The following is a 23,156-nucleotide window of genomic DNA, read 5'->3' on the forward strand; positions in this document are numbered from 1 at the left end:
ATCTTTTCACCCCAAAATGCATAACCTTACATTTTGTCACATTAAATTGACATCCATTCTCCTTAGCCCAGAACTCCAATCTATCTAAGTCATCCTGCAAGACTTTGACATCTTCTGCATTCACTATCGCCCTACCCAACTTTGCATCATCAGCGAACAAATGAACTGTTCCACTTAGATCCTTCCCTATATCGTTAATGAACAGATTAAACAGCAGTGGTCCAAGAACAGAACCCTGCGGCACACCACTAGTCACATTATTAAATTATTAAATATTAAAATTATTAACATTATTAAATATTAAAAGAATTATTAAAAATTCTCTAATTTAACTTTGTCGCCAGCATATACATACATATATCACATTACTTTTGCATACGCATTGCAGCGTCGCCATTAGTTGACAAGCAAAGCCTATCACCAATATGCAATAGCTGCTGCTATGATTCATCCACTTCTAACTTATCACATCTAGTTGCTAATCAGCAGTCGAAGTGTTCGTTTTTCTCTCGTCGTAACCCTATCATGTCCAGTAAGAGAAGTAAAACTACTGATGAAAATTCCAACATCAAAAAGATGGTGAGGAAAGCTTTAAGTTTAGATGTCAAAATGAAGGTCATTAAAGCATATGGCAAAGGAAAGAAAGTTGGTGAAATAGCATGAGAAGAAAAACTATCTGTTTCGACAATCATAAAAGATAAATCAAGAATAACGGAGGCAGCTAAAGGGGCAGTTAATATGAAATGTACAATTTTAACGAAAAAAAAGAGAAGGGCCAATTCATGAAATGGAGAAGTTTTTAATATGGATAGATGATCAAATCAACAAGAATATTCCTCTCAGTTTGTTTACGATTCAAACAAAAGTATGCAGCCTATTTGACAATTTAAGGAAACAACAAGAAGATAAATACAGCGAGTATACATTTAACATTTAACAAAGGTGGGTTTTATCGATTCAAAAGCCAATTTAAACTTAGATACCATACGAATAACGGGAGAAGTTGATAGTTCCGATTTTGAAAGTGCAGAAATTTTCAAGAAAAATTTGAAAGAGATGATAAAAGATGAAGGCTATTTGCTAGAGCAGATTTTTAACGTAGATGAAACAGGGCTGTTCTGGAAAAGAACGCTAGAATGAACTTACATTCACAGAGAAGCTACATCGGTGCCTGGTTTTAAAGCATTTAAAGATAGGATTACGCATCTTCTTGGAGGAAATGCTGCTGGTTTTAAATTAAAACCATTTCTTGTTTACCGTTCACAAAACCCCAGAGTTTTGAAAAATATTGACAAGAATAAATTGCCGGTTTACTACAGGAGTAATCCTAAGGCTTGGATGACAATTGTTTTATTCGAAGACAGGTTCTTAAATTGTTTTATTCCAGAAGTACATGCCTACTGTCTTGGAAAAAAACATTCCTTATAAAATTCTATTGCTACTTAACAATGCTCCAGGACATCTTCACATCAGCGATTTGAATGAAAATATAAATGTAATGTATCTACCGCCCAATACGACAGCTGTGATTCAACCTATGGATCAAGGTTCGATTGCTACATTTGAGACATATTACCTGAAAACTATATTTTCACAGCAATAACAGCAATGGACAATGATGCTATAACATTACGTGATTTTTGGAAAAATTACGATATTAGCCAATGTATCCAGAACATTGAAACTTCTTGGAAGGAAGTGTCGGAACAATGTATGCGAGGAATTTGGAAGAAGTTACTGCCGCAGGAGACACTCGAAGAGTACAATGAGCATAGTATGTTAGAACAAATTGGTGAAGAAATCGTTGAAATTGCAAGAAAACTGGATTTAGAAATCGATATTACAGATATAGAAGAATTAGCAGATCACGAAGAAGGTGAACTGACTGATCAAGACTTGATTTTCCAAAACGAAAGAGTTGTAGAAGAAGAAAAGAATAACGAGGAAGATGAAGAAGAGAAATCGTTAAAAAAATTTACTGTAAAAGGATTAGCTGAAGTATTTTCTAAAATAAATCAAGGACTTCAGCTACTCGAGAATATGGATCAAGACACTGATAGCTTCGCCAAAGTTGAAAAGCAAATTCGAGAAGCAGTCAGATGTTATCACAAAATATATGAAGAAAAAAGAAAATAATCCAACAGACAACATTAACCAATTTTCTGATTAAAAAGTATACTCCCGATCGCAAGAAATAACCATATCGTCCAAATAAGTGAGAGTTACTCATCTGTTTAATTAAAGACACTGTTAATAAGTTTTTTGTTTATGTTAACTAATATTTAAAGGAATTTCAAATTAAAGTAAGTGCATCATTTTTGATGTGTTTATGTATTTTTTTGTTAAATTTTTCTTTCTTAATTTTGTATTTATGTATTTGTATGTGCTAATAAATAATTTATAAATGTTTATGCAAGTTTATACATTTTTCACCATTTTAAGTTATATAGAAACCTAATTTATGAAAATATTATAACAGAAATCAAACAAATCAGAATTAACAAAAGTCCTCGACTTACGTCAGACCGACTTACGATGTAGAGGTTGGAATGTAACCCCGTTGTAAGGCGAGGACTACCTGTATATAGGAAATTTCATTTCAAAGTTCAAAAATCAACAATTTATGATTTGCAGATGACAGTCATTACTGAAAATGAAGAAGCAAACTAGAAAGAACAGTACTAAAGTTAAGTGAAGAAGGAAAGAGATAAGGGTTGATAAAGAACATCAAAAAAACTAAAACAAAAATATTTGGAGAGAGAGAGAGAGAAGAGGATGAAAAAGTCAATAAAAGTGAATGAACAAGCTGGAGGAGGTTAGGAGCTTCATGTAATTGGGGGAGCAATAAGACACAAGCTAGAACGTAAAAAAAAAAGATATAAGATCTCAGCTAACAAAAGTGAAAGTAAACCTTCAACCAATAGACAAGGCATGGAAAAGTAAATCAGTGAGACTTGCCACAAAGCTAATACTGCTGGAAATCCATATTCACAAGTGCTCTGTATGCTGTAATAGACATGGATAATGGTCAAAGACTCTGTGAGGTGAATACATCTTCCTTTTCCCTCTTTTACTTTGTGGTGCTGAGAATTTTCTATTCATTTAACCGCAACTGTACTCAAGAATAAGGTGGTTAGCCCTATGCCTCCAGGTGTATCCTATGTGGGTAGATGCGTTGAGTTCTCAAGGCCAGTTTGCCTGCTTGAGGGATGAAAAAAAAAACCAGATAAACTGGGGAGAAAACCCTGCAGTCCACACCCAAGACTGGCTAACTTGGGGCTATGTCTGAGAAAGATCCTAAGCTCCTCACATCAGCGAAAGGAATCGAACCTAGGACACTCCTTTCCTAGGCATATGGTTGCGAGGCACATAGCCACTTGGATAACCGTGCAGACACATGAGGTGAATACTGGCTTTTGAAAGTACATGTTATGGAAAGATTCTATGAATTGGATGGATGAAAAAAGGTAACAAATGAATAACTGTATAGCAAAGTAAACAGCAAAGAGAATTTAATGCATAAAATAATTTGAAGGAAGCTTAAGCTTTTTGGATATATCTGCAAGATTAAACCTTGATGCCTAGTACAATGGATGGCATAAACAGAAGAGGATGCCCAAGATGAAAGTGGGTAGATGATGTGAAGGAGTGGTATGGAAAGAGTTTGCAGGATTTCAGTCATCTGGAAATGGACAGAGAGATATGGCAAAGAATGGTGAAGAGAGCATTGAACACCAATGCACACTGGACCCATAGGTACTGATAATTATGTCTGGATTACTGTGCTCAGATATGTCATCTGGGTTCTATATAAATGAAGAAACAAATAAAGACAACTCAGTAAGAGGATCTTGTAACAGTACAGATATAATGGAAATTTTGCATGTTGGAAGTTTTTACACTTGGTTATACTATAAATTAAAGATACCAAGAAATTATATACTTGGCTTAATCCTTTATCCAAGTGTAAGCAAACAAATTTGCACCTGAACTATTTTCAGGAATGGAACAACTCGTATATAGAAGCTTATGACTTTACATCACTTGCCTCAGTATTCCATAATGCAAAGCACATATCCTCATGGGAAGGGTCACTACCCAGACCAGTTTCAACTTTATTAAGGTCTCATCAGTGGGAGCCAGATCCAGAGGTGATACCAAGATTGAAGTAAAGCAGAAGTCATATTTTCATATAACGAGTTGCCAAAAGGTGTCATACCATATTATTAAAATACTCTGGATTAGAGATAGTTGTTGGAAACTTCCAACAACTACCTCTAATCCAGATTTATTTAGGAGCAGAAAATCATCTCCATGAAGTATTTAGCTGAGCTGAATAACTCTCATTTTGAGTTCAGGTTTAATGCCACTTTCCTCCATCATGTGATCCAGATTGTGGATAACAGTGAGGACTGGGGGCACCCTTGTACTGATTTTACATTGAACATCTTGTTGATTTATGAATATGCTATATACAGTTGGGTCTCTTTTTATGTGGTAGATACGTTCCACAGAAAACCGCATATAAAAATATCACACAAAAAAGGCCTAACTTAGGTTGAAAAATCAGGGATACGTTCCATAATTTTCTAAAACCACATAAAACCGAAGCAATGAATTAAAATAAACCTAAAATCACATAAAATTTTATGAAAATTCAGGAAAATAAGAATACCTAAGTTGGTTTTAAAGCTTTATTCGTTTAATTTTATTGAAAAGTAACATTTTGTCATCAGAATTATCATTGCTATTAGACAATATTCGGCAGCATTTGCGAACTGGTGCAAAATCACTTTCATCACCAGAAGAGATAGTCAGCATCAGATTTCTATGGTAAAGGCAATGGTTCCTCACAAACAGAATTAGCTTCAGCCTCATTCTGTGCTGATTTTTTTCTTCTGACAATGTAATCAGTGATTAAGCTTTGCGATGATGATTTCACTAATTTTTTATACAGCTCGCGATATCCAGACATACAGTTCTTCAGCTCACGTTGGAATTTAAAGGCTTGTTCAGAATTTGTGTCATTAACAACAAAATGATTTTCCAATTTATTGCACAGTTCAAGACCTTCTTGAATTATATTTGCAGTGAGGGGGACAGTTTTTCTTCCGCTTCACTATAGTTTTCTGAATCTTTGATGATATCTAAGGTTAATCGATATCCAATAATATCATAGTCACTTAAGGCATTATCCACAAATAATTCGTCTACATCATTCTGGCTAAATGTATCAAAACCTTCTCCACCAATTTCATGTGCCAATGTAATGATTTCAGCTGATAATGTAGATGTTTGCAGGGTTGCACTGTTTGCAATACTTTCAGCCCAAGCTGCTTTCCAGCAAGCATGTAAAGTTTGTGGTCTTATTTCAGCGATCGCAGATGCAACATGATTTAAGCAGTCCATAATAGAAAATTTTTTCCAAATGTCAGTTACTGTTAATGATTCATTTTCTAGTTTATCCAATATAAATTGAAAAGGGTGCTTAACGTAATATTTTTAAAAAATAGCAATTATACCTTGATCTAATGGCTGAATAATGCTTGTTGTATTGAGTGGAAAAAACACTACCTGCACATTTGGATGTTCTAAATGTAGATGACTTAGTGCATTGTCAACAATTAATAAAACTTTAAAATCGCGAGCATTTTGCTTCATATATGTTTCCACTTCTGGTACAAAGCAATTATTGAACCATTCAGTAAATACAGCAGTTGTTACCCAGGCCTTTGTATTAGCCATCCAATGGCAGCTGTTTTAGATCTTTGCCTTTTTTATTACTATTATTACGGGCAACTCCAGGGAGTCATTGGACTCATCGAGGGAGGCCCCAAATCATATTCATCACAACTATTTGACATTCATACAGTATCTATCATACCTCGCCTTAAACTCATTCACTGTCACAGCATCCACCACAGACTCAGGGAGCGCATTCCACTCATTCACTACTCTAAAAGTAAAGAACCCAGCTCTAACACCTTTACTAACCACACTTTTGCCCAGTTTCCATGGATGTCCCCTAGTCCTCCCACAACCAGCCCTGTTCTCAAAAATATCTTCTGAATCAATTTTATAGAAACCCTTCAGTAATTTGAATGTCTCAATCATATCTCCCCTCCTCTGCCTATCAACCAATTTTTGCAACCCACAAATCCTCAACCTGTTCTCATACGGTTCATTCCACAGACCTGCTATCATCTTGGTCACTCGCCTCTGGATCCTCTCCACCTCCTCCCCATCAAGAAGAAACCTAGGTGACCAAATCTGAGCACAGTAGTCTAGATGGGGTCTTATCAAGGCTCGATACAGAGGAACAATAACCTGCTTGTCTCTGCTTGTCATCGTATTCTTCAGCAACCAAGTGATTTGATGAGCTGTTTTGGTCACTTTTGCAATGTGTCCCCTAAATTTCAATTCCTTATGTACCAACACTCCTACATCTCGTGCCTCATCAATTTCCTGGAGCACGGTTCCGCCAATGCAGTAAACTGCTGCCAATCTTTTCACCCCAAAATGCATAACCTTACATTTTGCCACATTAAACTGACATCCATTCTCCTTAGCCCAGACCTCCAATCTATCCAAATCATCCTGCAAAATTCTGACGCTCATCTGCATTCACTATTGCCCTATCCAACTTCGCATCATCCGCAAACAAATGAACTGTTCCTCTCAGATCATTTCCTATATCATTTATGAACAAATTAAACAGCAGTGGTCCAAGAACAGATCCTTGTGGCACACCACTAGTCACAGGCCATCTTGTGGACTCTACTCCCGAGTAAACCACTCTCTGATATCTCTCCGTCAACCACCCTCCTACCCATCTCACCAACCCTATGTCCATTCCCATATGCTGCAATTTACTGATTAGAATTCCATGTGGAATCCTGTCAAAGGCCTTGGCAAGGTCCAGTAGAATCACCGTAAACCCATTACCCTTATCCAGTTCAGCCGTCACTGTGTTATAATACGTGAGCAAGTTACTGAGGCATGACCTACCCTTCACAAAACCATGCTGTCCCCGATACAGTATCCCATTTTCTTCTATCCAATCTTGTATTTTCCTCTTGACTATTTTCTCTAAAACCTTGACAATGATTCCTGATATGCTAATCGGTCGGTAATTTACTACAGCAGTCTTGGAACCACCTTTATGCAGTGGAACTATTTTCCCCTCTTTCCACCCGCTCGGGACTAACCCAGACCCGAGACTCAAATTAAACAAAATGGTCAAGGGTACTGACAATTCTTTAGCTGCTTCTCGTACAACACGAGCTGGTATACCATCCAATCCCACAGATGTATTGACATTGAGGTTATGCAATAGACTACTCACCTCCACTTCATTAACCACAATTCCCGTATAATCTACTGGTTTATTCGTTTCTGCAATGTCACCACTTGGATGATATACTTTTGCAAAGTGCTCACTCAGTAACTCAACTATCTCAACTGATTCAGTTACCTCCCTACCATCGGCATTCTTTAAAATCAATCTGCCATGTACATTTTTCCTTTTACTTGCTACATATCTAAAAAACTGTTTAGGATTCTCTTTAGCCTGCATGGCCAATGTTCTTTCGTAATCCTTTTTTGCTTTTCTTACCACACTCGTCACCCTTCTGGCCTGTGCTTTATACCGTTCATGTGCCTGCCGGTCACCCTTCTCCTTAAATTCCCTCCATAGTTGTTTCTTTTTTTGCAACTCAAGCTTAATGGTGTTATTCATCCATTTAACCCCTACTTGATTTATTATTCGGACTCTAGGTATACAGTCAGCCATTGCTTCTTGCAAGCACTTCTTAACTACCTCCCATGCACTATCAACTTCTAGTCCTTGCAGTTGTACATGCCATGGCACTGAACCAATCAAACTCCTAAGCTTGTCATACTTTCCAGCCCGATAATTCCACATGTACCCTGTCTTAATTGAAAATTCTACACCTTTAGCCACCTCCCAAGTTAAGACCCTATGATCACTCTCACCGACTGGTGGCAATGTGGTCATATTTGTTACAGCCAAATCCTCAGATGTAATTACTAGGTCAAGTACTCTCTGACCCCTAGTATTTTCCATTACATGCTGTTGCAGATAGTTATCCCTTAATAACCACATAAAATCCAGTTCCTTCCTCCCGTGTGTCCTCTCCTCACTCCAATCAATGCGACCATAGTTGAAATCTCCCATAATAATCACCCTCCTTCCACCCATTTCTTCTATTTGCTTGTGCATACTGTCACCACCATCTTTTCCATCACCTGGTCTATAGCAGCACCCAATTGTATATTTAGTTCTGCTAGCCACAATCTCACACCAAATGGCCTCAAATGTGCTCTTTTCTCTATCCTGCAATTCAACTTCTATTCTCCTTGGCTGGAGCTCATCAGTTATCATCAACAATACTCCTCCCCCCATTTTATTCTCTCTGTCATTCCTGAACACACTATACCCATCACATTCAATCCCACTAGTTATATCATCTACAGTCAGCCATGTTTCACTAATACCTATAACCTGTGGTCTGGAAGTGTCAACCATGGCCCAAAACTCTTCCTTCTTGTTCCTAATACTCCTAGTATTAGTGTACATGAATTTAAGACCCCCATTAGCCCCAACCCTACCTTGATGCCTTATATTAACTATCCCACTCAGATTTGTTGTCCTTATTTGCTCTGGCATATTATATTCATTCTTACATTCAACTGCCTCCATAAGGACTGTATCTCTACTCCCCCCCGCCCCTAACAAATCTAGTTTCCCTTTTAGAGCAAGTGTTCTTAGAAATCGATTTACTAGGAGGGGTTTCAACATTAGATCTCCTCTGATGCATTGCTACAAAGTAATAACATTACTCAATCTTTGCTTGCTTTAATCCCACTTGCTTTTTTCTCAGACTTTGCAATATAAGTTCGATTAGGCATTTCCTTCCAAAACAATCCTGTTTCATCAGGATTAAACACTTGATCGGGACAATATACACCATCTTTAATAATTTTGGCTAACTTCTCTTGAAAATTTTTGGCTGCTTCTTCGTCTGCTGCTGCAACCTGGCCTATAATCTTCACACTATGAAGTGCATTTCTTTTTAAAACCCCAGTTAACCATCCTTTGCTAGCCGAAAATTCTTTATCAGCCTGGAAAGCGGAAGTAGATGGCTCCAATTGCTTCATCTGTTCATATAACCGAAGAGCTTTTTGTTTAATTAAATAACCATGTATAGGAATTCTCCTTTAAGTTAATTCTTCAATCCAAATTATGAGTGCTCGTTCCGTGTTTTCTAATAAAGCATCTCTTGAGTACGATGATAATTTGGCACTTAGTTTTGTGCCAGAAATGACAGATTTTCTTATTGCGACTTCATTCTTTTTAATTGCTCTTATAGTAGATTCACCTAAATTAAAATGTTTACCGATCACCATAGATCCCTCTCCTTTTGCTAAGCTATCTAAAATTGCAATTTTCATTTCCAAAGAAATTGCTTTTCTTTGGTGCTTTTTTCCTAAATTGGGCCAAATTTAATTAATTATTAATTAATAATTAATGATGAATTATTAATGAATAATAAAAAATCAGATAAATTAACAAATAATTATTAATGAATACATTACAAAATAACCAAGGTGTTCCATGAAAATTTCAGGATTTGTGAAGTGTTTCCGTCATTGGAAAAGTTTGGAAAATGCTGGATTACCCTATTATCAGAATGGATTCTCCTTCTGTTGACATGCACAGAAGTGTCGAAATGTCTCGTATCTGTGGGCGTACATCGCATAACTTCAAATCCACATAAAAAGAGACCCGAGTGTATATATTAAACCAAAATTTCAAATGATGGTACAAAATGACAGAATTTCATGCCAGCCAGGGCGCAGCCAGGTTAAACAAGGCCCCCCTTATTTTCACCAGGGAACCAGATCAAACAGCAAAAAGTCAGCTACTAGAACAAATCCTAAAACTTACCCCAAATCAACATTATCAGAGTTCAAGATCGGTACTATCAACATAAGAAGCCTGAATGGTGAAGAAATGGAGCTAGCTGGGGAATTGGATAAGTACCAGATCGACATAATAGGGTGTAACTAAAACAAAAAAGACGATAACTGGTGAGATCTTTCTGAGCAATAAATACAAAATATTATATTGAGGCAATGACATACAAGGAAAAGAAGGAGTAGCCATAGTATTCAACACTAAATACGAGGCTAATCATCTTGAATGGCAGGCAGTCTGAAGTAGAGTGATGTGGGCTAATATCAGAATGGAGAACTGGACAATAAGACTTATTTGTAATTATGGTCCCACAAAAGGTTCTACTAAGGTAGAAGTGGAGGAATTTTTTGACGCTCTAGAAAAAGCAACTGACACAACGAAAAAGGAAAAGTTGGTCCTTGTTGGGGATATAAATAGCAGAGTAGGAAATGATTGTCAGAGATACAAAAATATTTTGAGAAAAATTGGAGAAAAGAGCAAAGCTAATAATAATGGCAAATGCCTGTTGGATTTCTGCTCAGGATATGGAGTGGTTATTACTAACACAATGTTCCAACATAAAAGTGTGCACAAATTCACATGGAGAGAAGAGGCAAGGAATAACAAAAGTCTCATCGATTATGTTATTGTTGATAGTGATGTTTTCCCACTGGTGTAGGATACCAGAGTGTACAGAGGATTTGAAATCGAAAGTGATTGCCATTTAGTCTAGAGCAGGATAAATTTGAATTTCATTTGGAAAAGAAGACCATGTAAGAAAGTTTTAAAGCGAATAAAAGTTGAGCAGTTCTCAGATGTCAACTGTAGACTAAAATGCACAAAAGTGATTGAACAAAAATGAAAGAGTTTGAGAGCAGGAACCAAACCGTGGAGATACAGTGACAAGCACAAGAAAACACTGATTGATTCAGCCAGAGAGGCATGGTGAGGTTGTCTGCAAGGATAGAAAAATCAGAACTCCATGGTGGACACAGGAAGTTAAAGAGGCAGTGAAGGAAAAGAAGAAAGCATATCAAAAGTTCCTGGCAAATAAGTCAGCTTGTGCTCTTAGAGAATACAGAGACAAATGTAAAAAAGCTAAACACTGTAAAACTGGCTAAACAAAAGTCATGGGAGGACTTTGGCAAGAACATAGAAAATAAATACCAAGAAGGTTGCAAGATATTCTGGAGTTTGTTGAAGAAGCTCAGAAAAATGGAGGAAAGAATACTGTAAAAATAATTAGAGATGACAGAGGTATGATAGAGATGAAAAAAGATATCCTTGAAGTATGGAGTAATTACTTTGAAAAACTGCTAAATGAAACAAGCAGTGATGAGAGCATAGTGGTAAAAAAACACTGACCAGGCATGCAGTCAGGAATACATATCCATACTTGAAGTAGAAAAAGCCATCAAAAGCCTGAAATGTGGAAAGGCAGCAGGAGTAGATGATATTCGACCAGAAATGCTGAAGTATGGAGGTATAAAAGTCGTACAGTGGCTACACTGCATAGTTAAGAAGGCCTGTACAGAGGGAAGAATCCTAGATGATTGGATTAGAGCTCTCATAGTACCAGTAGCGGCCGGTACATAAGCACTGCGACACTGCAGCACCCCGAAGGAAAAAATGAAAAAATTTTGTTTGTGTTTATAAATAATAACAATGCTTACAACATTATATAAATGCAGTACAACATGTTAAAGGTTACGACTTATGTTTTGACATTCATTGAATAGTTAATAATTATAATTGTTCAATTAATGCTTTAGATTACGAAAGAAATGCACTGCTTTCTAACGTCGATATTCGTTTGCCCATTATTGCACGTTACGTCATTCCCAACTGTAACTGCTCACGCGGCAGTGTTTAGTATGCTTAGGCACCTTATTTCTGTGAGATATGAAACGTTTATTATTGGTGTTTGTGCATAGTGAACTATTTTTTGTAAATCTTATTTTATTTTGTTAAAATAACATATAATTATTTATTTATTATAGATACAAGGCTGAATTATGACGAGTGTCACTGTTGAAAAAATGAAAAGAATAATATTTTTTCAATTATCATTACATGAAACAAATGCACTGCGATCTAATGCCGATATTCGTTTGCAGTTGCTGTTGTTATTGATACGAAACTTTTATTATTGGTGTTTGTTCGTGGTGAGGATGAAATATTTTTAATAAAGCAATTTTTTAATATGTAAATTTATTTATTAAAAAATTCGTTACTGATTAGGATTTTTTTTTTTTTTTTTTTGTATATATATGCAGCACCCCCCACTTAAAATTTTCAATGGCTGCAACTACATGGTACCCATATAAAAAAGGGAAATAAAAATGAATGTGAGAATTACAGAGGTATTTCATTACTGAGTGTTCCTGGTAAGATATATGAAAGTATACTTGAGAAACGGTTAACAAGGATTGTGGAAGAGAAGCTTGTTGAAGAACAAGCTGGATTCAAGCCAAATAGAGGCTGTCAGGATCAGATCTTCACTTTACGACAAAAAGTGGAGAAATTATGGGAATATAACGAAGATCTCTATTTGAGTTTTGTAGATCTGGAAAAGGCACATGATAAGCTGCCAAGAGAGAAGCTATTCAATATGCTACAGTTATATGAATGGGGCATTATATCAAGCAATACTTAGTCTTTATTTGAGTTGTAAGTCAGCAGTTAGAATTGAAGGAAGTATAGGAAGATGGTCTAATGTTAAATCTGGTGTGAGACAAGGATGTACATTATCCCCTCTGTTATTCATTATCTATATGGATCACATTATGAAGTGGTATTTAACCTGATATCAAAACTGGAGGTGTTAATCTCGGCTCTTTGCTTTATGCAGATGATGTTATACTTCTAATAAATCTGCTACAAGTCTGCAAGATTCCCTGACTAAACTGAATACCTGTTGTAATAGATATGGTATGAAGATCAGCATTAAAAAGATAAAGACAATGAAAATAGGCAGAAAGATTGAAAATATCAACTGCACTGTGAATGGAGAACTTACAGAACAAGTAAAACATTTCAGCTACTTAGGCACGATTTTTAGTGAAGATGGTAAGTTAAATATGGAAATAGACAACAGATTCAACAAAGCTAGTATGGTAGGAAGTCAACTAAATAAATTTATATGGAATAAGAGAGAAATTAGCCAAAACACTAAATTAGCTGTATACAAGATAGTGTTTAAACCGATTTTAACTTGGATCTGAGAGCTGGGTTAGAAGTAAAACACTTGACCAAAGACTAGAGACCGCAGATATGAGAGTCCTGAGAAAGATTAGGGGCATGAACAGATGGCAATATCATATTAAAAACGAGGATATTAGGAAAGAACTTGATATTGTCAGCATCTCAGGTGGCATGGTCATTTAAGAAGAATGGGAGAGGAAAGATTAGCAAAACAAGTGTTCTCTGCCAAGTTGGCAGGAAAAAGACCCAGAGTAAGACCAAGATATAGGTGGATTGATACAGTAAAAAGTGCCTTAGAAGACAGAATATAAGACCTGATAATATTGGAGTCTTAACCTCTAACAGAACTGATTTCGAGGAAAATTGTATGTAAAATTGTATATATGTCTTATATTTCTGTATGTAAATTTTTCATGTGGATCATATCCTGTACATCCCTTGAGGATATATATCAGGAATTTGATGATGATATTGCTATCTGTAATGTTCAATTTACACAATAGAACTACAGTGTTTTGAAGAGCTTTCTCTCTTGTCATGCTATCTTCCAGATCTATGAAATATGTTATTTTTACATGATTTCTTGATTGTCTTAAAGTGCAATTTGATTCCAACAATCCTTATCTGGCCTGAGCCCAGCTTTTTCCCATAGTTTCTCTTCCAAAGTTTTTTCTTATTTTTTTTTTTTTATTAGTTTTAACAAATTTTAGTAGGGAATTCAGTAAGGAAATTCCTAATTCTTATATTCAGTTTTATTGCTATACCCTGATAATAAAGAACTGAATTTCTGAAAATTTCTGAATTATGTATTGTAGCCACAGCAACACTTTTATACTTACATATTTAAGTATTTCCTCCACTAGATTTCTGAGGGCTTCTTCTACCACAAATACTGATATGTACACCTCATTCAAAGTAATCTTTTCAAAAAACAATGTGTAACCGCCAACAACAAAAAATTCTAATTCTGTAACACATTAATACAGTAGGTGGAATAAGAAAAAGTACCATTTTTAAATAATCTGGAAACCCTATTCTAGAGAACAAACATGGTACTTGTTCAAGTCACTTCGGGCCTCCGATAAGCAGGGTGGTAGTCTCACACACTACAGGTGAAATTCATCCGTCACCTAAATGCAATCCCAAACATCCATACTCATGGTGAAATTCAAACCCTCAGCCTAGTTAGGCTGCGGGTTTGAATTAAACAAGCCAGCATTTTGCTTTTTAGCAAACAGATTATATCAAGGATGGAATTACTCCAGACATCCAGAATATATGTATCTTCAGTGCTTTTGCCCCCTTTATCATCTCTTCATAACTTATTTTAACAGTCTTAACAATACCAAACAAACTATTTCATATAAAAATAAGAGTGTTTATTAACTGGCTTATATTTCGATGGATTTCAATCAAATCAAATTGTTATGATTTGAATTGTTTCACTTACTGACTGTTGAATGTAAACTATGACATACTGCTTTGTGCTCTGAAGATGCTGGTTTGAAATTAAGCTAAATATAAGCCAGTTAATAAACATCTTTTTATATATATATAAAATAGTTTAGTGTTAATACTGTTAAAATAAATTATAACATTCAACACATAAGCTTATCTATTAGATTTATCATCTGTTTCATTCTAATGTTTTTTTTCTTATTTTTAAGCATTTTCAAGAATAGTCTTCAGAAAACTTTTGCTGAATTTGTTATTCTATCTTCTAAATTCTTACCAAAATCATCCATAACTTTTGTTAACTGACTTTTACATTCAACTTTCTTACATTTTTCTCTGTACTCTCTTAAAGAAGCTACAGGCACTTGCTGACTTACATTCCAATATGACTTTTTATTTTTTTTCAACACTCTTTAACTTCTGAGTTCCATTGTGTTTTGATTTCTCTTCTCCATCCTTGCAAATCACTTAACACCTCCTTTGCTTCGCATTCCTTCTCTGCTGAATCCATAAATGTTTTCTACTGATTTTCCCACTAAGTCTCCAAGGTTTGGTCTTTCCAATAATATTTATATATGGGAGGTCACCACACAGCCTTTAGAAAATGTGGGAAAATGACAAGGATCTTCTCAAGTAAATTGTACTTGCCAAGAAATGATATTCCTTTTAATTCTTTATCCAAGTGTAAGCAAACAAAAGTTGTGCATGAAGTATCTTCACAAGTAGGGCACTTGCTTGTATATAGAAGCTGTTGACTTCACATCAACTGCCTCCCATAATGCAAAGCGCATATACTTTCAGATGTGATGATGTAAAGTCAAGCCTCTATATACAAGTAGGCTTGCCATGAATAAAGGATTAAACAAGAATATAATTTCTTGGTAAGTATTTACTTTGTAACCAAGTGAAAAACTTTTTATTTCACTTTCTCATAGTTGCATTCCATATTAGGTATCCACCTGGATAATAAATGAATGAAAAATGGCTGACAAAATTTGGTTCCGGTATTGGCTTAAACCACAAACATACATCTAATGGAAGTTCAACATGAACAACTGTCATTATGGCTGGGATGCAGACTAGTTAAACAAAGTTTTCATCAGGGAACAAAAAATGAAGTCAGTTATTGAAATAAACTGAAGCTCAACATCGGCAGTCACAGGTAAGCACCACCATCATAAAGAGTACCAACGGGGGGGGAAAAAAAAAAAAAAAGATCAAAATGGCAGAAGCATTAGAAAGTACTAATGTTGATGGTACTTTGTAATGCTTCTGCCATTTTGACTCCCCCCCCCCCCCCCACCGTTGGTACTGTTTATGTTGGCGGTGCTTATCAATGCCACTACAACCATCTGCATGCTACTATCCCATCTACTGGCTCCAAGATATGCTCAAATTCAAAAATTCAAATGGGGAGAACATGCAAGAAATAAGAAACATCTTATTGAGTTTCTTGTTCATTGTGTGATATCTTTAGATCAAATGGAAAATAAGTGTGCACACTATCTCCACTGTTATTCGTTAAATGTATTGATCTCATTATGAAGAAAAGTGGCATTCAAGTTGATATTATTATGTAACACCTCAATAAGTCTAATGACTCCTCGTGGAGGGCACTATTCCACAAAACCTACCATCTACACTACTCCATGTTCCATCTACACACAATGCCACTACAACCATCTGCATGCTACTATCCCATCTACTGGCTCCAAATATTTTTGTCTATGAACTGTGAGTACTCTTGTCCAATTTGCCTGAATGCAGGATGAAAAACATGAGTTTTCAGGAATAAAAAAACCTTGTTACCTCTGTATAAGATTGGCTAGCTAACCTTCAATTGAAAACACCTCACATAAAGAATCTCTTGTCATCAGGATAAGAATCAAATTAGGATTTTTCCAATTGAAGGGTGCAATGTCCCATCATTCTTCCAATTGCTATACAGAGGTATTAAGAAACCAAACATGTTCAACGTAACTCTTTAATTTTAAGCTGATGATACTGTACTGCTAAATAAGTCTGATATGTTTTCGGGGTTCTGTAACTGAGTAGTTGATGTATCAATTTGGAATGAAAATAAAAAGACAAAAGGAAGTAGGCATAGGCATTAACATAGAAAACATCACCAGCAGTCTCAACGTTGAACCTATAGAACAAGTAAATTATGTCAACTATTTTAGTGAAGCTAAATAACAGAATAGCAAAACTGATATACTAGGGGGGGGGGGGGATTAGCCAAAACACTAAATTAACAGCACACAAGACAGCATTCAAACCAAATTTAAACTACGACCTGAGAGTTTGGTTAGTAATAAAGCCATTTTTTTTTTTTTAAATATTGCTCTCACCTATAGTTGCAAACCTACATTACCTTTCTTTTTAGTACCATGGGTGGGCTAAGGATTTTTGTCCCCATTTTCATCAAATTTATATATTTTTTTTTGCATTTGATCTAAGACTAGTGACCAGACATTAGAATTCTGAGAAAAATTAGGAGAGTCACTTGATAGCTTCAATGCCACAATCCAATTAAAAATGAATATATTAGAGTAAGCAATTTGACATTTTAGCATTAAGAATGTGTAAATACATGTAATTGAAGATAGCATGATCTCTTAATTGAATGGGAGCAGAAAAGTTAGGAAAACAGTTGCTTTATGCCCGAATGTAAAGAGAAGACCCAAAAGATCAATACCTGGATTGAATGATTTAATTATAAGTCCCTCATAATACTAAGCTAAAAGATCTGACCATGATGTCCAGAAATAACAGACTAATTTAGAGGAAAACTGTTGACAGAAAGCAAGTAATAATGTAAACTTAATCATGTAGTGCTATCATGGTATCTTTGTACACTAACTGATCACACATATCAGGAATTTGATGATGATAATAACCTATATATATTTTAGTTTACAGTTGCAGACTGATTAATAATTAAATATCAGTAAATGGTATTGTCTGTTCTCATACCTTTCTTTACCTGCAAAACAAATTGCTTGGTTGGCTGGAAGCGACCAAGGAGTTGTGGTCCATATTAATACATATACTGGATCACTGGTGCCTATAAACAATCAACATAGCAATAACAATTCAAATTTAAGAAAGTGGGAGAAAACTTACTTCATTTAATGGATATTTTTATAAATTCATTTAGTATTGTAATCCTAGATGACTAATAACACAGAGTGAAACGTCTGTTAAAATAACATCATCATCATCATGATAATACTTTCTTTTAAGGTTACACGGTGATCAGCACTCATATTTGTCAATTTAGGGACACAAAAACACACGTGTTGAACAGATTATTTCATTAATTACTAATAAAATAAAACTTGATGTTTTGACCCCTGTATCGAGGTCATCATCAGAAGAATACAAGTGTATAAGGAACCAAGCTACATGCTCATGCCCTGTATACCGGTAAACTAAATCTACGTAGTTAATTAATCCTTTTCCCTAGCCTGACCTCTAGTGATTAAAAAATAAATAAATAAATAAATACAACTACAATAAACTGCTAAAGTCCTCATGTATTAATATTCTTCTGGATAGTTCTGATTATTATAATATGATTTCTTTCAATTGCTGTTGAATGTTACAAACACTTCACCAGGTTGTCTTCTTGTAGTGGGATTTTTCTATGGCTAGTTTAAGTTGTTATACAGGTTGTAGATGGGTCCTCCACATTCTTGAAACATTACAACATTAAAACCACCTTTAATCCCCCAAATAAGTTGAGACATCTACTCAGTTCTTCTAAAGATTCTCTTCCACACCTAGCCCACCCAAGGGTATACAAAATACAATGCACATGTAACATACCTTACATAGGGGAAACAGGGCGAACTATCCCAATCAGACAAGACGAACACAAACGACGACACATTAAATACCTCCATTTTGGAAAAACCGGCCTTTCTGACCATGCATAGAATTGATTGGAAAAATACCAAGTCCCTACACCACACCAAAACTTGGTTTGAGAGAAAATTTAAGGAGTCATGTGAAATGCTCAAACACAATCCAAATCTCAACAAAAATGATGGCCTAACAATTTCAAGAATGTGGAGGACCCATCTACAACCTGCATAACAACCTAAACTAGCCATAGAAAAAATCCCACTACAAGAAGACGACCTGGTGAAGTGTTTGTAACATTCAACAGCAATTGAAAGAAATCATATTATAATAATCAGAACTATCCAGAAGAATATTAATACATGAGGACTTTAGCAGTTTATTGTAGTTATTTATTTATTTATTTTTTAATCACTAGAGGTCAGGCTAGGGAAAAGGATTAATTAACTATGTATATTTAGTTTGCCGGTATACAGGGCATGAACATGTAGCTTGGTTCCTTATACACTTGTATTCTTCCGATGATGACCTCAATACAGGGTTGAAACGTGAAGTTTTATTTTATTAGTAATTAATAAAATAATCTGTTCAACAGGTGTGTTTTTGTATCCCTAAATTTACAAATATGAATTTGAGAATCACTCTTAGCTTATCATGCTAAAACTTCATAAAGCTTCCATTTACAAGTTAATTTCAATTTAATGGGATTTCAATTTTGCAATATCACCTATGTTTAAAGGAAAAATTCTTTCCTCGAAATAGGCTTTACATTTACAAATGCTATTCCTTGTCAACCCTCCATTAAATATTACATTATTTCATTTATATCTCTCATATACTGTGGATACAGTAATGAAATTGGCCTTGGCATCTCATTTTTCATCTATTATTGTGAATGAAGACAGAGACTTACTAGTGATGGTGGTATGTACAGGACTAGGACCCTGTGAGATCAAAGACTCCTAAACCTGACTCATTCAAAAAAATTACTATAACTAAGAAGAAGGAAAAAACTATGTCTAAAGAATGTCTCAAGTCTCAGCACTGATGATGACTGTGAACAGTTTAAATTAATAAATAAAATATTAACATTGCATAAGTTTTGAGTACAAATCCATTACTAGTTGAATAAATGATAGAAAACATAAGTCAATGCCTATTTGTGTCATCATAATATGCTATCATCAGATACTGAACAAAAAGCCATTGTGAACATACAGCTTTAAAAATCTTTAAATGGACTGTGTAAAAAGAAATTACATTTATGACTCTTGTTACCTTACATCAGTACTGTCCAAATGGCAACTACCAGGTTGTTACAGCCTGCGGAATGAAATTTTGCATTTCAAAAAAGAAGGAATAAACTAAACCAAATTTCATTTCTAAATTTCCTTCCCTACTGTGTCATTTCTAGTGGAACATTCTGCAGTTTCTCAACTAACAGTGTGTGATTACAGGCTTAAAATCTTATTCTTATAGTAAATAAATGTAATTAATATTTACTTCATTGCAAAATAACCACATAACTTTCAGTTATATGCTCCCCTTTTTTTTCTGTCCTTAAGTATATGACTCCCACTCACAAAACATTATATGTCTCTAGTACATTAGTATTGTGAGCATTATACATTATATTGTGAGTATTGTACATCAGTATTAAATTAATTTAATAATTTTTGGTATTTTTATTGACTTTTTAAATTGTCTGGAAACCTTATTCTAGAGAACTTTTTCATGCCACTTCAGGCTTCTAATAAGCAGGGCAGTGGTCTCACAACAAGCAATGAAATTCATCTCCCACCTAAAGACAATCACAAACATCCATGCCCGAGGTGGGATCTGAACACATTAACTACTTAGCAACCATTTATTGATAGCTTGATTGCAACATTGTATATAGAGTGTGATTGTGTGCAAATAAACAATATGCTCTTATGTGGCAATAATTTAAACAAAACAAAAACTTTTAAATAAATAAAGATCAAGGGTGGAAGGTTATATTTTCATGAATTTATTTAACTTAATAAATTTACAAAATATTCACACACACACACACACACACAAATACAAATAAATTTTGTATTTGTGTGTGTGCATATATGTGCACAATAGTTATATGTGTATATAACTGTGCGCATATATGTGTGTGTGTAATTTTTTTCAAAAAAAAAAAAAAAAAATTGTGGCCCACCAAACTTTTTTAAAATTTGCCTGCAGCTGCACAGATCCTGATCTTAAGATTAGTTCCCATTATCATAACTGCATGCTACCTACATTTGTGCATAATTGAAGAATGAATAATTGTGTATGGTTAAAGAATGATGATGATTGTGCATAATTGGCAAAATGGTGCATTGAATTTGCTGTCAAATGGAAAAGATCACTGACATTATAGAAGGGAGTGAGTAGGTAGTGAATAGGGACTTGTGAAACATCATTAGTTACCAAATTTCAGGATAAACATCCATCTACTACTGCATGTAACATGTTTCTGGAAAGCTCACAACCCAGTTGCAGAAGTCAGATCTTCATATCATATGATGGGAATTTACTGTGCCATACCTGATCAAATGGCATAAAGATATCAAGAGCAACCACTCAAGATTCCCCAAACTCTTCAATAGAACATATCCACAGGTGAGCAAGAAGATCCCCAGATGATCAAGTGTCAGAAACCATACTTGTCATCGTTTATTAGTTGAGTGGATTGAGGTGGCACAGAAGGAAGTTCAGTTCTAAAGGATTTCTCCATTACTTTAGAAAGAAGTGAAGTTGGACAATAATTCGATAGCAAAGAATTTGTCACACTTCTTTGGAATGAGTTGAATATGTGCTCATTTTCAGCCTGAAGGATAGATACTACCAGAAAACAAGAGAATAAAAGGTAACAGAGAAGAGGATTCAATTCTGGAGCACAAATCTCCAATATAACTGGAGAATTCCATCAGGACCAGGAGACTTTTTTTTGTCCTGTTTGAACAAGATTCTTCTGATCTTGTTCAAATGAAAAATTAAAGAGGGACAAAAAAAATGGTTTATCTTTGTAATGGTAAGAGAGCACCGTGCGGTTAGCCTAGTGGCTGTGCGTTTTGCAACCATATGCCTGGGGAGGGAGTGTCCTAGGTTCGATTTCCGTCAGTGACGTGCGGAGCTGAACGATCTTCCTCAGCTATAGCCAAGTCAGCCAGTCTTGGGCGTGGACAGTAGGGGCTTTTTCCCCAGTTTATCCTGGGGTTTTTCATCCCGCAAAGCAGGCAAACCGGCCTTGAGAACTCAACACTACAGAACATAGGATACACCGGGGCATAGGGCTGACCACCTTATCCTGTGAATGGTTTGAGGTCCGATGATTAATAAACCCTTGACACCGCAAGGTAAAAGAGGGTAAAAAGGAAGATGAGATGATGAGATGGTAAGAGCGCATTTACCAAGACTGTCAATGCAAAAATTAGAGGAAGAGTACGAAGCCAGGAGATTAAATTTTTCTGTGGGTAATGACAATGAAACAATCTGAGTACAAAAAGAGGTGGAAGCACAGTTGGTCAAAAGTTATGAATAATAGCTTCAACACTTTCAAAATAAGCGGTGGATGTGATGATAGTTTGTTTCTGGCTATTCTGGCATGACATAAACAGAAAAGAAAGACAGAAATATCAATGAAAGTCAACAGCAACATGCAATTGATTTTCATCAATATTTCAATCAGTTCTTTCCTTGCACAGCCTCGGCAGACATCTTGGAAAACCAATGTTTAGATAAGGGACAAGAATTTAAAGTGGAATGAAAAATAAATGCTCCCATACAATAAGAATTGCCTCAGCGCAAATCAGAGAACAACAACAAAAACAATAATGTCTCATGTCTGTCTCAATTCCAACCAAAAATGAGACATAGAAGTCATGAAAGTTCATCACCCACTTGGCTTTCTCATAATGCAAGAAAGCATAAGGATGAAAATGACTGCTTAAAGGTCAAAGCTGCATAACTGGGAGGAGAGCTTCCAAGCAGCCTTTTAAGAAATTAGTGTGGCTTCTGACCAAATGTTCAATCCTCACCTTCTCGTGGTATCTGCTGGGTATCTACCCGGATACTGAACAAATGAGAATGAGAAAACAAGGTCCCCCTTACTTGTTTTCATCAGGGAATCAGAGCAAACAACAAAAAGTTAGCTACTGGAACAAATCCCAACTCAACATCAACAGAGTTCAAGATTGGTACTATCAATGTATAAGCATCAAGGTCCCCCTTACTTGTTTCATCAGGGAATCAGAGCAAACAAAAAAAGTTAGCTACTGGAACAAATCCCAGAACACATCCCAACTCAACATCAACAGAGTTCAAGATTGGTACTATCAATGTAATAAGCATCAATGAAAAAGAAATGGAACTAGCAGAAGAACTGAATAAGTAATTGACATAATAGGCATGACTGAAACAAAGAAGACAAATACAGGTGAGATCTTACTAAGCAACAAATACAAAATGTTATATTCAGGGAATAACAATCAGGAAAAAGAGGGAGTAGCCATAGTATTCAACACTAAATATAAGGATAATCTTCTTGAATGGCAGGCAATATCAAGTAGAGTGTTGTTGTTGGCAAATATCGGATTGGGGAAGGAAAAGAAAGTATATCAAAAGTTGCTGAAAA

The 23,156-nt window shown here is 35.5% G+C and overlaps 1 protein-coding gene across 2 annotated transcripts in view; it reads right to left on the reverse strand.

The window, feature by feature from the left end:
* IleRS-m (Isoleucyl-tRNA synthetase, mitochondrial) overlaps positions 1–23,156 on the reverse strand; it is a 384,064-nt gene that overhangs the window by 255,584 nt on the left and 105,324 nt on the right. For both annotated transcript variants that reach the window (XM_090403396.1, XM_090403397.1), the window contains exon 8: positions 17,615–17,705. In XM_090403396.1, the coding sequence (XP_090259522.1) occupies positions 17,615–17,705 (91 nt within the window). The remainder of the gene's footprint in view (positions 1–17,614; positions 17,706–23,156) is intronic.

Source organism: Typopeltis vanoorti, chromosome 14, assembly GCF_054136105.1.
Source record: "Typopeltis vanoorti isolate ZY-2024b chromosome 14, IOZ_Tvanoo_1.0, whole genome shotgun sequence".
NCBI lineage: Eukaryota > Metazoa > Arthropoda > Arachnida > Uropygi > Thelyphonidae > Typopeltis > Typopeltis vanoorti.